This window comes from Balaenoptera physalus (assembly GCF_965194825.1).
Source record: "Balaenoptera physalus genome assembly, chromosome: 6".
Lineage (NCBI taxonomy): Eukaryota > Metazoa > Chordata > Mammalia > Artiodactyla > Balaenopteridae > Balaenoptera > Balaenoptera physalus.
Genome location: NC_138885.1, coordinates 16,171,059 through 16,185,235, shown reverse-complemented (window position 1 = coordinate 16,185,235; position 14,177 = coordinate 16,171,059). Strand labels below are relative to the sequence as shown.

The 14,177-nt window shown below is 35.0% G+C and overlaps 1 protein-coding gene and 1 long non-coding RNA gene across 2 annotated transcripts in view; one reads left to right on the top strand and one right to left on the bottom strand.

Moving 5' to 3' along the window:
- LOC309662807 overlaps positions 1–14,177 on the bottom strand; it is a 619,026-nt gene that overhangs the window by 65,386 nt on the left and 539,463 nt on the right. The gene's annotated exons all lie outside the window — the stretch shown is intronic.
- The window catches only part of DPP10 (dipeptidyl peptidase like 10), a 685,907-nt gene that overhangs the window by 582,221 nt on the left and 89,509 nt on the right, over positions 1–14,177 (top strand). The window contains exons 10-11 of the mRNA XM_082465825.1: positions 1,397–1,494; positions 12,952–13,075. Coding sequence (XP_082321951.1) covers positions 1,397–1,494; positions 12,952–13,075 — 222 coding nt within the window. The remainder of the gene's footprint in view (positions 1–1,396; positions 1,495–12,951; positions 13,076–14,177) is intronic.

Below are 14,177 nucleotides of genomic sequence, written 5' to 3'. Positions count from 1 at the left end.
TGTTTCATTCATTCATCCTACCTGCTTGAGCTATATTGGCGGAAGTTCCCATTTCTGCTCCCTAAGAGTTCACAGTGTATTTAGAAAAACTTTGAAGGCCATTGCCTAGGAATGAACGGAAGCAAATCTAGAGCAGTTAAGAGCATCCTGGGGTTAAATACTAGCTCCCTCAGTTGCTGGATGTTTCACCCTGCACAATTTGCTAAGCTTCTCCATTTTCATCTGGAAAATGGTTATAAATAGGTCTTAGGACTGTAGTAGGAACATATAATAAGATAATTCATGTGATGCTTTAACACATAGTAGGAGCCAGAAGCGTAGAAACTGCTATACAGCCTAGTTATTATTTCATAAATTTTGATTTAATAAACTCAAATTACATTTTCTTACCACTGTCTTTCTAGTCTTCATGCCAGGTACACAGTGAGGGCATTCTGCTCCATGGCCCACATCCCAAGGGACATTTATACCTCATTTAGTATTCATTATAATTTAAAGGAAAACCTATGATGATTAATGCATGGAAGAAATTAGGTATTGTGGAATTTTAAACATGTGGCAGTGGGATTGGGTAGGTTTTCTTTTTCTTTCTTGTTCTTCTTTTTTTTTTTTTTTTAAATTAGCCAAGCTTTCTTTCCTTTGCTTTTCGTATCCTATAGTGTGAGCAGCTGCTTTATCTACTAGTTGTTTTGTAAAGCCAGCCCTTCTGGTGTCATTCTAGGGGAAGAACACACAGCATTGCCTAATGAGTAAAGTCATCATGATTTTCTGTCACCTTTAATTGTCTGACTAAAATGCTAGAGAAGCAGCAATCTACAAAAACAATTGAAAGCAATCAAGTTGTTGAATTTAAAATCATTTCTACTTCAGAGAAATTAAACTTTTTTCCCCATTCTAACACAAAATTGTAAAAGAATCAAAATGCATTTTCTTTTCTCTTTCTGACTTACTCATATATATAGAATGTAAAAAAAAAAAAAAAATTGGTACTGATGAACCAGTGGCAGGGCAGGAATAAAGACGTAGACAGAGAATGGACTTGAGGACACGGTGTCAGGGGTGGGGGAGGGAAGCTGGGACAAAGTGAGAGTGGCATGGACATATATACACTACCAAATGTAAAATAGATAGCTAGTGGGAAGCAGCAGCATAGCACAGTGCGATTAGCTCAGTGCTTTGCCATGACCTAGAGGGGTGGGATAGGAGGGGGTGCAAGAGGGAGGGGATGAGGGGACATGTGTATACATATGGCTGATTCACTTTGTTGTACAACAGAAACTAACACAGTATTGTGAAGCAATTATTCTCCAATAAAGATCTATTAAAAAATGCATTTTCTTTCTTTCTCAATATATTCTAATAATGTATTTGCATTGCAACTTTCATTTTCTCAAAGGCAGGTCAAGTGAACCCAACAATCAAATTATATGTTGTAAACCTATATGGACCAACTCATACTTTGGAACTCATGCCACCTGATAACTTTAAATCAAGGTATGTAATTTCCATTTCACTTTTACCGGAAGATAGATCTTTCAACTCCAATTATCATTTTGTTGCAATTTAGAGAGAGATGTGATCAGCTCAACAAATTCACTTGAAAATAAAACTGAGGTTGTGTCCATTAGTGCAGGAATGAACTCATTCTGGATCTCTTGTTGTTCCCAGGAAGCATTTAGAGTTTTGAGGTCATTACCAGCACCACAAAATGACTAAATATACTAATACCAAGAATTAGCTCTTTGGCAGGAGATGTGACAGAGAGATGGGGACAAAGGATAATTTTCCACTGAATTTTCTTCCTGAAAATAGTCACTCAATGTTTTTAAATGGTCCTCTTTCAAAGAGTATAATCTTCCTAAAATGTGTGTAATTTTCCAACTTTTACCCTGTAACTTGCCAATCAATGATTCCCTAGCTTTGTTTTCCACGCAGAGAAATTTAATGAGATTTTGTTTTGAAATATCCTGCATAAGAATCCTGCTTATTTAAGTCTGAGTGGGGAGAAAAGAAACACATTTTATGGGTCAGAAACATAATTTTAATATTAGCAAAATTTCCAATATTTGAACAACTAATCAAATGACCATGTGGATTGTGAAATCCAGAGTGGTCTCAGACTTCAAAGGTGATTCTTTCAAATATTTTAATCCTGTGAAAATTTACAGCAGTCCTGGAGATGGAATAGGCAGCTGATTTAGGAAAATAGTTTTATACTATATGGAATGGTATAAGGCTAAGCTTAGAGTTTGTTTTGATGACATCAAAAATAATCACAGGGTGACTGATTCAAGTAGAAATTCCATTCAGTGTTCCATTGACATATTTGGGAAAATTTCATCATATTTGGGATTTTCACAGATAGTGCAACCTTTAGCATGTAGAAATTTTTCCTACTTGAAAAGTTATTAAAAATATATGGAATGCTTACACTGGAAAGGCCCCCATTAATGATCTAATATAAACTGTTCCTATTATTGATGGAAAAGATGGGGCCCAAAGAAAAAGTATGCTTAAGATTAGTTGGTAGCAGAGGTAGAAAGTGAAGTAAAGCCTGTTTCAAGTTATAGAGCATTTCATCTAGGTTGTGATGAAAGATCTTACAGGGTCATTAAAATTGACATATAGAATACAGTACAGTTGACTAAATCAGTTGAAACTTCTACTTCTGAGCTTGGTTTACCAGTCATGAAACATTGGACACAAATGAAGCAATTATGAAAATTATTAATATTTTATGTGATCCTTAAGGCTTATCTTTTTCTCTGGTTTGTTCAGTGCTCTGAATTAACAATAAAGAGCACTAACCTGGAGTGTTTGAGTCACATCTCTATTGCCACTTTATTGTGTGACCTTGGATAAGTCACTGTACCTTTCTCTAAGCCTGAATACCCTAATCTTAAAATAATAATTTCTCATTTTTATCAGGTTTTTAAATCTTTGAAATGGAAGTCAATTTTATAATATCCAGGTTTCTTTCTAATAGAAGGTAGTGATTCCTGACCTTGATGCTGTTACCTAAGAGTCTTTCTAATGAGTTCACCAGGTAGGACATAGCAGTGTCATCAAATACAAAGATTCATAAAGACAGAATCAATTGTCATTATTAGAGTATGAGTTAAGCATATATCTGTTTAATATTTGAGGTACAATGTGATCAAATTAGTCACCCACTGCGAAAAGATATCACATATCTTTAGATGTTGGAAATCCAGTACATAGAATGGTATACTAGATCCCTCTAAGAATGAGGAAGAATCCTGTGAAGAAAAAGTTCTTAACTGTAATTCAGGTATGCTGGTTTAGCAATGAACTTGGTCTACATTTGGGAGAGTCATGTAATACCTTATCTGCACAATGTATGTAACATGTTTCCTTTTTCTGCCTCGTAGTTATGTAAGTGCCGGTTGTGGCATGTGAAACCACAATTGGCACTTCTGGCACTTTTGGTGCACCAAAGTGTATGATTTACTCTTTTTGTTGGAAAACTCAAGACCAAAATTTACTTCAGAATGTTTTCTTCAATATTCCCCAGGAATATTCAGTTTTTATGTTTCCTTGCTCATTTTTTCCTGGTGAAAGCTTTAGTCCAATTTCCTATCATCTGCATTTAACCTCTCTGAGCACCGGTATTACCTTGTTGGGCCTACAAACACACAAACGTGAACAAAACAGAGCTATCCATGGTGCAAATCAAACAGTGCTGCATTTATCTGCAGATCAAATGGAAACTAAACTCATACTTTTCCTTGATTTTGTTTTAGGATTATCAATATCTATAATATTTAACACTTAGTACTTTAGCCATATGGAAATTTGCTAGAAAACTATTGTGCCCTCCCTAGTTAGATAGACATTTGAGATCTAAAAGAGCATAACATTTTCCATAATTTATTGGTCAGGGTCCTGGAAATTAAAAACACTCAAGAGGGGTCATTGAAGTGCAGTTAATTAAGGGACTATTAACAAAGATATGCATGGGATTAAAAGGAAACTCACAAGGGATGGGAAAGCAACACAGAGTCTGCAATAGCAGAAAGCGTTTACTGCCCCAGGACTGAAGGAGCAAGGGCAGGCTCACTTAGGAAACCTGAAGAGGCTTGTAGCTGAAGAACAGAATGGACCAACAGGACCTGTCCACAGGTAGAACAATTAAGTCATTGCCAAACCGGGCCCTAATAGGGAGTGGGTCCTGGCAATAAACACTCTGAACTGTCTCCTCTAAAGCTTTGAGTTCCTCCAGAAGTCTCTCTTGGGCGAGGGAGCCTCTTTGTAGAGGCCAGCCTCTGGAGACCGTGGGGGTGAGTGGTAAGGGGCAAATTCGAGAATAGATTTGGCAAATGGGGAATATTCAACAGACATGATTTAAGGATAATATTTGCCTGAAAATTTATCATTCTTATTACTTTAGGGATGTGTTGGAGATGTCCAGAAGAACACACAATAATTTCTCTGATGCCATGTGAAAAGTGTTCTGTCTCTGTTTCTAGTTCTGTTTCTGTCCCTGTCTCTTTCCCTCTGTCTTTGTGTGTGTGTGGTGTGTGTCTTTCAATCTCTCTGTGTCTCTCTCTCCACACACACACACACACATGCACACGCATCTATGGTTTACCTAAGTAATACTTGTACTTTTCCTGAAAACCTGCGATATTTTTCTCAAGTGCATTGTAGATTGTGTAACGAATCATGTTTCAACTGTTTGCATCAGTGTATTTTGGACATGGAGTTTACCCTTGGTGACACCTGGGTATTCCCTGTAACTTATTTTCCTTTATCTGTCTTCCTAATTTTATTTACCACAGTATTCTTAAATCATTATAAGCTAACACAAATTATTTTTCTTTTTTGAAAATGTTAGCTATATAAATATACAAATTAATAGTTTGTTGGTACCAGTATTAATTGCAATTTTCCCATATTTATTAGTGACAGTATTCCCATAGGTATTGCAAGCCTATGTACCTTTATTGGAGAATTTAAGTATGAACTTAAAAATACATAGTTAACTTTTAGAGGAAGTATTTTTATAATAATGAATCATGCAGATTTAGGGACTTGTCACATTGTTTTGGAGAAGTGGTTATCTCCTGTGTTCATTCATCTCCAGGCTGAAGAATAAAGACAGTGGTTTGTCTTTAGGTTCTCCTCACTCTCTGCCTTTGACATTTTACTTACCAGAAATCTTTCTTTAGTCATCCACCCTTTGTGACACATTGTTCTCATCCTGTTTCATTGATATGATACTGTCATATTGCCCCTGTCATTCTGGGCTTGAACTGCCATGGTTTTTCTTCCTATTTAATTGAAGTATGTCTAGTCTGCGTCTCTTATTCTGCCAGTGAATGTCTATACCTTCCAATAAAATCTAATTAATAAATTTATCTGTGTTGATGGAAGTGACCCTTCTTACAAGTAAAGCATGGATATTAACAGAGGTCTTTGGAGGACACGAGCTATGAGTTGGTCATGAATGTCATCACAATACACTTGTGGGCAGAGATCTTGGGTTATCTGGAAGAGAGTGAGCTCAGAGTAACCATATGTGCACAAAGACTGTTGTGAACAAAGAGCAGTGATTGGACAGGAAGCCAGTGAAAACACAGGTGTGACTGCTAATCTACCTGTCTGCTGGAGATGCTATTGCCTCCATTCCACATACCCTTGTGAACAATTAGATCTCTTGTGCCAGACCACCCAGCTAATAGAAAGTCTTTCTTGACTTGAGTGCAATCCCTCTAACCCGCTTGTCTCTGTCTCTGTGGCTCAAGAGGACCAGATCCTCGAGGACTTCCTGGGTAATCCAGAGCCATGGAGACTAGGAACAAGCAGGAAAGCCAGTTATAAGGAAGGGACACTTTCGCTGGCCACTGGTCATGGGACACCAGATCTAATGTGTTCATGAGATGGAGTTCCAGGAGGACAGCCACATCTGCAGCAGGCAGGCCAAGGAGTGTGGCATTTTCAGGTAAGGGCACTTCCTTATTTCCTCATTCAGAGGAACCCTAAATACTTATAAGCAAACTGAACAAGTCTTTATAAATCATAAGGAGATGTGCACCTAGGACCTTGGAACAAAGAAAGAATACAGGATGTAATTTAGTTAGTAAATATCTTTTCTCCCTTCTTACGTGCCAAGTTCTACTTATCTTTCATTTTGGATATTTCCAACACTTTATTATGGAAACCTCAATGGTTGGAAATTACCCCAGTGGACTTTACAAGTTCTATTTTGGGGAGATCTCTCATCCTTATGAATATATGTACTAAGATATCTCACATAAGACTAAATTTTGCTTATGAACATAAGATACTTTATGTACAAACACACAAAATCATATTATTTAATCAAAGAGAAATGTAAGTGGTATGACTATAAATAATTTTTGTTTGTTTTTCTTTTTTTTTTGAAATTTTGAACTTTATTTAATTTATTTTTTTATACAGCAGGTTCTTATTAGTCATCCATTTTATACACATCAGTGTATACATGTCAATCCCAATCTCCCAATTCATCACACCACCACCCCCACCCCCCTGCTGCTTTCCCCCCTTGGTGTCCATACGTTTGTTCTCTACATCTGTGTCTCACTTTCTGCCCTGCAAACCGGTTCATCTGTACCATTTTTCTAGGTTCCACATATATGCGTTAATATACGATATTCGTTTTTCTCTTTCTGACTTACTTCATTTTGTATGACAGTCTCTAGATACATCCACGTCTCTACAAATGACCCAATTTCGTTCCTTTTTATGGCTGAGTAATATTCCACTGTATATATGTACCACATCTTCTTTATCCATTCATCTGTCGATGGGCATTTAGGTTGCTCCCATGACCTGGCTATTGTAAGTAGTGCTGCAATGAATATTGGGGTACATGTGTCTTTTTGAATTACGTTTTCCTCTGGGTATATGCCCAGTAGTGGGATTGCTGGATCATATGGTAATTCTATTTTTAGTTTTTTAAGGAACCTCCATACTGTTCTCCATAGTGGCTGTATCAATTTACATTCCCACCAACAGTGCGAGAGGGTTCCCTGTTCTCCACACCCTCCCCAGCATTTGTTGTTTGTAGACTTTTCTGATGATGCCCATTCTAACTGGTGTGAGGTGATACCTCACTGTGCTTTTGATTTGCATTTCTCTAATAATTAGTGATGTTGAGCAGCTTTTCATGTGCTTCTTGGCCATCTGTATGTCTTCTTTGGAGAAATGTCTGTTTAGGTCTTCTGCCCATTTTTGGATTGGGTTGTTTGTTTTTTTAATATTGAGCTGCATGAGCTGTTTATATATTTTGGAGATTAATCCTTTGTCCGTTGATACATTTGCAAATATTTTCTCCCATTCTGAGGGTTGTCTTTTCGTCTTGTTTATGGTTTCCTTTGCTGTGCAAAATCTTTGAAATTTCATTAGGTCCCATTTGTTTATTTTTGTTTTTATTGTCTTTACTCTAGGAGGTGGATCAAAAAAGATCTTGCTGTGATTTATGTCAAAGAGTGTTCTTCCTATGTTTTCCTCTAAGAGTTTTATAGTGTCAGGTCTTACATTTAGGTCTCTAATCCATTTTGAATTTATTTTTGCGTATGGTGTTAGGGAGTGTTCTAATTTCATTCTTTTACATGTAGCTGTCCAGTTTTCCCAGCCCCACTTATTGAAGAGACTGTCTTTTCTCCATTGTGTATCCTTGTCTCCTTTGTCATAGATTAGTTGACCATAGATGCATGGGTTTATCTCTGGAATTGCTATCTTGTTCCATTGATCTATGTTTCTGTTTTTGTGCCAGTACCATATTGTCTTGATTACTGTAGCTTTATAGTATAGTCTGAAGTCAGGGAGTCTGATTCCTCCAGCTCTGTTTTTTTCCCCTCAAGACTGCTTTGGCTATTCGGGGTCTTTTGTGTCTCCATACAAATTTTAAGATTTTTTGTTCTAGCTCCGTAAAAAATGCCATTGGTAATTTGATAGGGATTGCATTGAATCTGTAGATTGCTTTGGGTAGTATAGTCATTTTCACAATGTTGATTCTCCCAATCCAAGAACATAGTATATCTCTCCATCTATTGGTATCATCTTTAATTTCTTTCATCAGTGTCTTATAGTTTTCTGCCTACAAGTCTTTTGTCTCCCTAGGTAGGTTTATTCCTAGATATTTTATTCTTTTTGTTGCAATGGTAAATGGGAGTGTTTCCTTAATTTCTCTTTCAGATTTTTCATCATGAGTGTATAGGAATGCAAGAGATTTCTGTGCATTAATTTTGTATCCAGCAACTTTAACAAATTCACTGATTAACTCTAGTAGTTTTCTGGTGGCATCTTTAGGATTCTCCATGTATAGTATCATGTCATCTGCAAACAGTGACAATTTTACTTCCTCTTTTCCAATTTGGATTCCTTTTATTTCTTTTTCTTCTCTGATTGCTGTGGCTAGGACTTCCAAAACTGTGTTGAATAATAGTTGTGAGAGTGGACATCCTTGTCTTGTTCCTGATCTTAGAGGAAGTGCTTTCAGTTTTTCACCATTGAGAATGATGTTTGCTGTGCATTTGTCATATATGGCCTTTATTAAGTTGAGGTAGGTTCCCTCTATCACCACTTTCTGAAGAGTTTTTATCATAAATGGGTGTTGAATTTTGTCAAAAGCTTTTTCTGCAACTATTGAGATGATCATATGGTTCTTATTCTTCAATTCCTTAATATGGTGTATCACATTGATTGATTTGCATATATTGGAGAATCCTTGCATCCCTGGGATAAATCCCACTTGATCGTGGTGTATGATCCTTTTAATGTGTTGTTGGATTCTGTTTGCTAGTATTTTGTTGAGGATTTTTGCATCTATATTCATCAGTGATATTGATCTGTAATTTTCTCTTTTTGTAGTATCTTTGTCTGGTTTTGGTATCAGGGTGATGGTGACCTCATAGAATGAGTTTGGGAGTGTTCCTTCCTTTGCAATTTTTTGGAAGAGTTTGAGAAGGATGGGTGTTAGCTCTTCTCTCAATGATTGATAGAATTCACCTGTGAAGCCATCTGGTCCTGGGCTTTGTTTGTTGGATGATTTTTAATCACAGTTTCAATTTCATTACTTGTGATTGGTCTGTTCAAATTTTCAATTTCTTCCTGGTTCAGTCTTGGAAGGTTATACCTTTCGAAGAATTTGTCCATTTCTTCCAGGTTGTCCATTTTCTTGGCATAGAGTTGCTTGTAGTAGTCTCTTAGGATGCTCTGTATTTCTGCGGTGTGTGTTGTAACTTCTCCTATTTCATTTCTAATTTTACTGATTTGAGTCCTCTCCCTCTTTTTCTTGATGAGTCTGGCTAATGGTTTATCAATTTTGTTTATCTTCTCAAAGAACCAGCTTTTAGTTTTATTGATATTTGCTATTATTTTCTTTGTTTCTGTTTCATTTATTTCTGCTCTAATCTCTATGATTTCTTTCCTTCTGCTAACTTTGGGTTTTATTTGTTCTTCTTTCTCTAGTTTCTTTAGGTGTAATGTTAGATCGTTTATTTGAGATTTTTCTTGTTTCTTGAGGTAGGATTGTATTGCTATACACTTCCCTCTTAGAACTGCTTTTGCTGCATCCCATAGGTTTTGGATCGTCATGTTTTCATTGTCATTTGTCTCTAGGTATTTTTTGATTTCCTCTTTGATTTCTTCAGTGATCTCTTGGTTATTTAGTAACGTAGTGTTTAGCCTCCATATGTTTGTGTGTTTTACGTTTTTTTCCTGTAATTGATTTCTAATCTCATAGCGTTGTGGTTAGAAAAGATGCTTGATATGAGTTCAATTTTCTTAAATTTACTGAGGCTTCATTTGTGATACAAGATGTGATCCATCCTAGAGAATGTTCCATGCACACTTGAGAAGAAGGTGTAATCTGCAGTTTTTGGATGGAATGTCCTATAAATATAGATTAAATCTATCTGGTCTATTGTGTCATTTAAAGCTTGTGTTTCCTATTAATTTTCTGTTTGGGTGATCTGTCCATTGGTGCAAGTGTGGTGTTAAAGTCCCCCACTATTATTGTGTTACTGTCGATTTCTTCTTTTAGAGCTGTTAGCAGTTCCCTTATGTATTGAGGTGCTCCTATGTTGGGTGCATATATATTTATAATTGTTATATCTTCTTCTTTGATTGATCCCTTGATCGTTATGCGATATCCTTCCTTGTCTCTTGTAACATTCTTTATTTTAAAATCTATCTTATCTGATATGAGTATTGCTACTCCAGCTTTCTTTTGATTTCCATTTGCATGGAATATCTTTTTCCATCCCCTCACTTTCAATCTGTATGTGTCCGTAGGTCTGAAGTGGGTCTCTTGTAGACAGCATATAGATGGGTCTTGTTTTTGTATCCATTCAGCAAGCCTGTGTCTTTTGGTTGGAGCATTTAATCCATTCACGTTTAAGGTAATTATCAATATGTATGTTCCTATGACCATTTTCTTAATTGTTTTGGGTTTGTTTTTGTAGGTCCTTTTCTTCTCTTGTGTTTCCCACTTAGAGAAGTTCCTTTAGCATTTGTTGTATAGCTGGTTTGGTAGAGCTGAATTCTCTTAGATTTTGCTTGTCTCTAAAGGTTTTAATTTCTCCGTTGAATATGAATGAGATCTTTGCTGGGTAGAGTAATCTTGGTTGTAGGTCTTTCCCTTCCATCACTTTAAATATTTCCTGCCACTCCCTTCTGGCTTGCAGAGTTTCTGCTGAAAGATCAGCTGTTAACCTTTTGGTGATTCCCTTGTATGTTTTTTGTTGCTTTTCCCTTGCTTCTTTTAATATTTTGTCTTTAATTTTTGATAGTTTGATTATTATGTGTCTTGACTGTAAACAATTTTTAACTTAATTTTATACCTAACTTAGTGTTCTGTTTAAAAACCATTTATTCACTAGATTTGCACCAGTTGAATTTTAATGTTTTTTAAGTATGAATTTTCTTTTAAATCAAGATTTTTCATCTTATGTAGTTAATATAATGTGTCAATGTCTGGGAAGACATTACAAAGATGTTCTTAAAACATTTCACCTGAGGGCTACTTTGAAAGGAAAACACTCAAAATTAATATTTAAATTTTGTTTGTTGTTCCTCTTGTTATTTATTTTAAAAACCATTCATATTAATTCTTCTCATTTGGCACAAAATATAATATTAGTCACTTTAGCTAAATGAGACAAATTTCTCATCAGGTTTGAAATTCTTCTATATGTCAGTTCTCTCCAGATTTTTCAATAAATATTACCACCTTGATTTTGCAGTCTTTGGTCAGTTGTTTACAACAATCAAATTATTTTTTACTTCAATTTTGCACAACATTTATGCCAATTACTCAGAAATATATATTATCACAATTCAGCACTTTTTTCCTGATTAATTATAGTATCCACTATCATTTTTCTCCATGCTAAATCTTCTAGGTAAATTTCTTAGACGTTAATGCCTATATTTCCCCCTTTTTAATATTCACACTGCCCAATATGGTAATGCATGCAAAATAAATCAGTTTAAACAAAGCGCAGTGAAAGTGAACAAGACATAGATCTTTAAAGAATCACAAGGCCCATTGATTTGGCTGAAGATTAATCCTAAACCAGTAGCATATTTGATTCAAAGTTGCCTTGTTAACTTTATTTAGGTAACTTTATTTTATGATTTCACTGAGTTTCTAGGCAGTTTTCAAGTGGTACTCAGCTAGTTGTGAAAGGTGCTGGATAGCTTGAAGAGATTATTGAAGAAGATATGGCAGGTTTCACTGTATGACAAGTTATGCTTGTCCTTCTGACATCTTTACTTTGATGGGCTAACCGGTTTTCGAGAGGAAGCACTAACTACTCAGTAATGTTAGAAATGTGAGATTCAGGTAGCTGAATGTCTAACTCAATGTGTCTAAGGAGAGGTGATTTGTATTACAAGGTTTTACTTTCATAGGTGATTTTTTTCAAAGTCACTTAAAAACCTGATGCATTCATTTTAAGACAATATTCATGGATGGCATTTTTCAAACCATTTGTAAATCATCTCATCTATTTTGAAACTGGGCAATTTTGTTGGAAATTTTTTTTTCTTTTTATCATAAATTGAATCAGTATTAATGATTGCATTTTGTTATGTGTGGGTTGGGGGGATTTGTGATATATTATGTAAATTTCCAGACATAGACTCTATAAAGGAAAAATATAAGCTTTCCCAATCTACAACCATTGTGAGGACATTATAGGCTCCACTAATTAGCATCCTCACTTTACCAAGAATTCAGTAACCCTTCGTATTCTTTAATTTGATTCCTTCTTTGTTTTTAACTTTTTCAAATAAATAAGATTAAAAAAATAATATTGTAAAAAATATTATGAATAAGATTATATTTCCATTGTCCGGTAATGGAAAAAGACCAAAGCAAACCGTTCATGGCTCTGTGGCTCAAGTCCTGTGGATAAAGTGAGATAACATGGAAGTCATACATAAGAAATAAGTATTAAATCAATAATAAGATTTGCCTTTTAATTGATTATTGAATGAATTTTTGAAAAAGTAAACTAGAATATAGCTTAGAAATTTTTTTCTTATTTTGCACATATGTTAGCACTGTACTGATCGATAGAAAATAGCAAATTATTTATAAATGTCTATTATCTTGATTATTTTTATTTTTTCCAAAAATTTTCCTTCTGTGAAATCATTCACTTTCAAATTTATTCTCAGATATTCTGTATATTTATGTATATATGTATATGTGCATGTGTTTACATACATACGCACACACATATATTTGTATTTATATATGTCAATATTTGAAGAAGCAGATGTGTATATATATATATATAAATGGAGATTAACATGATGTGACATCCTTATAGTGTTTCATTTATTCTGCGTGTAAAATAACAAGTGTATATTATTGGTGCTGTACACGTTCTCTGGCTCTAAATGTAAATTTTAATTTTGTTTCTGAACTAGAGAATACTATATCACTATGGTTAAATGGGTAAGCAATACCAAGACGGTGGTCAGATGGTTAAATCGACCTCAGAACATCTCCATCCTCACAGTCTGTGAGACCACTACTGGTGCTTGTAGTAGAGTGAGTATAATTTACTTTCCTTTATGCTTAAAATATAATAGTTTATGCTACCTTTCAAAGGAAAATTAAACAATTCTTTGTGCAAAGACTTCAATATTTAACTTCCAAAGCTATTAGGAGTGTATACTTTAATTCATAAATCTTCCATACTTTGAAGTAAGAAATATAGATGATAAACAGAAGAGAACAAATTAAGGTTTAAAACAATGAATTCTTATATAGTATAAAGGGTAGTCCAAGCCATGTTAGTTTCATTCTCAAATGTAGGCTTTCTCTCTACTTTTTGACAGTGATTAACTTGAGAATATGTGATATTTCTTTCCCGTCATTTTTAAACAATTCCAAAAATTCATCTTTTTTTCTGTAGTTCAGATTAGTCTTCTAAAATAAGTGTCTCTGTCTTTAAATTATCTAAAAATAGTAAAAAAAAAAAAACATGATTCTTCAGCAACTATGTTTTGAAAGTAGGTTGTATTTCAATTTCTATAATCATATTTTATAAACTCTGCAATAGATTCTATATGTGTAATTTTAAGGTTCTTAGTAAAGGGAATACTTTAATAAGTTTAAATTGTTATATTACATATTTGGTATTTGGTAAAGGGTTCTCAATTATTTAACAACAGAATTTTCAAACTTACGCTTCTGGACAAGATGGAGTAAATGTTACCAGCCTTGCATCTCTATAGTAATCAACTATAACACTTTACAAAATATATTAAACAACTATATTCAGACATTGGACAATAAGGCAGTCAAAACACAAATGGTCAAATGAAGCTATGGCTTCCTACTGGTGACACATTTGAGGCCACAGTGCAAGGAGATGGCATCCAAGAAAAGCACAAGTGTATCACTAATCCAAAAAGGCAGGGAGGATCAGAGTTTGAGGCTATTGTGGTGGCTGAATTTTGCAGGACAAGTACCACAGGATAGGAGCTATATATAAAAGAACTTCAGCAATATATGTAAAGGTCTCTTAAGTCTTTATCTCAGTGCTTAGCTGTGCAAGTAAAGGGCCTGCCTCAGAGAGAGAAGCAAATAGAGAATCTGCAAGTTGCACAATACTTGGAGACTTTGGAGTAATGAACAGCAAAACACT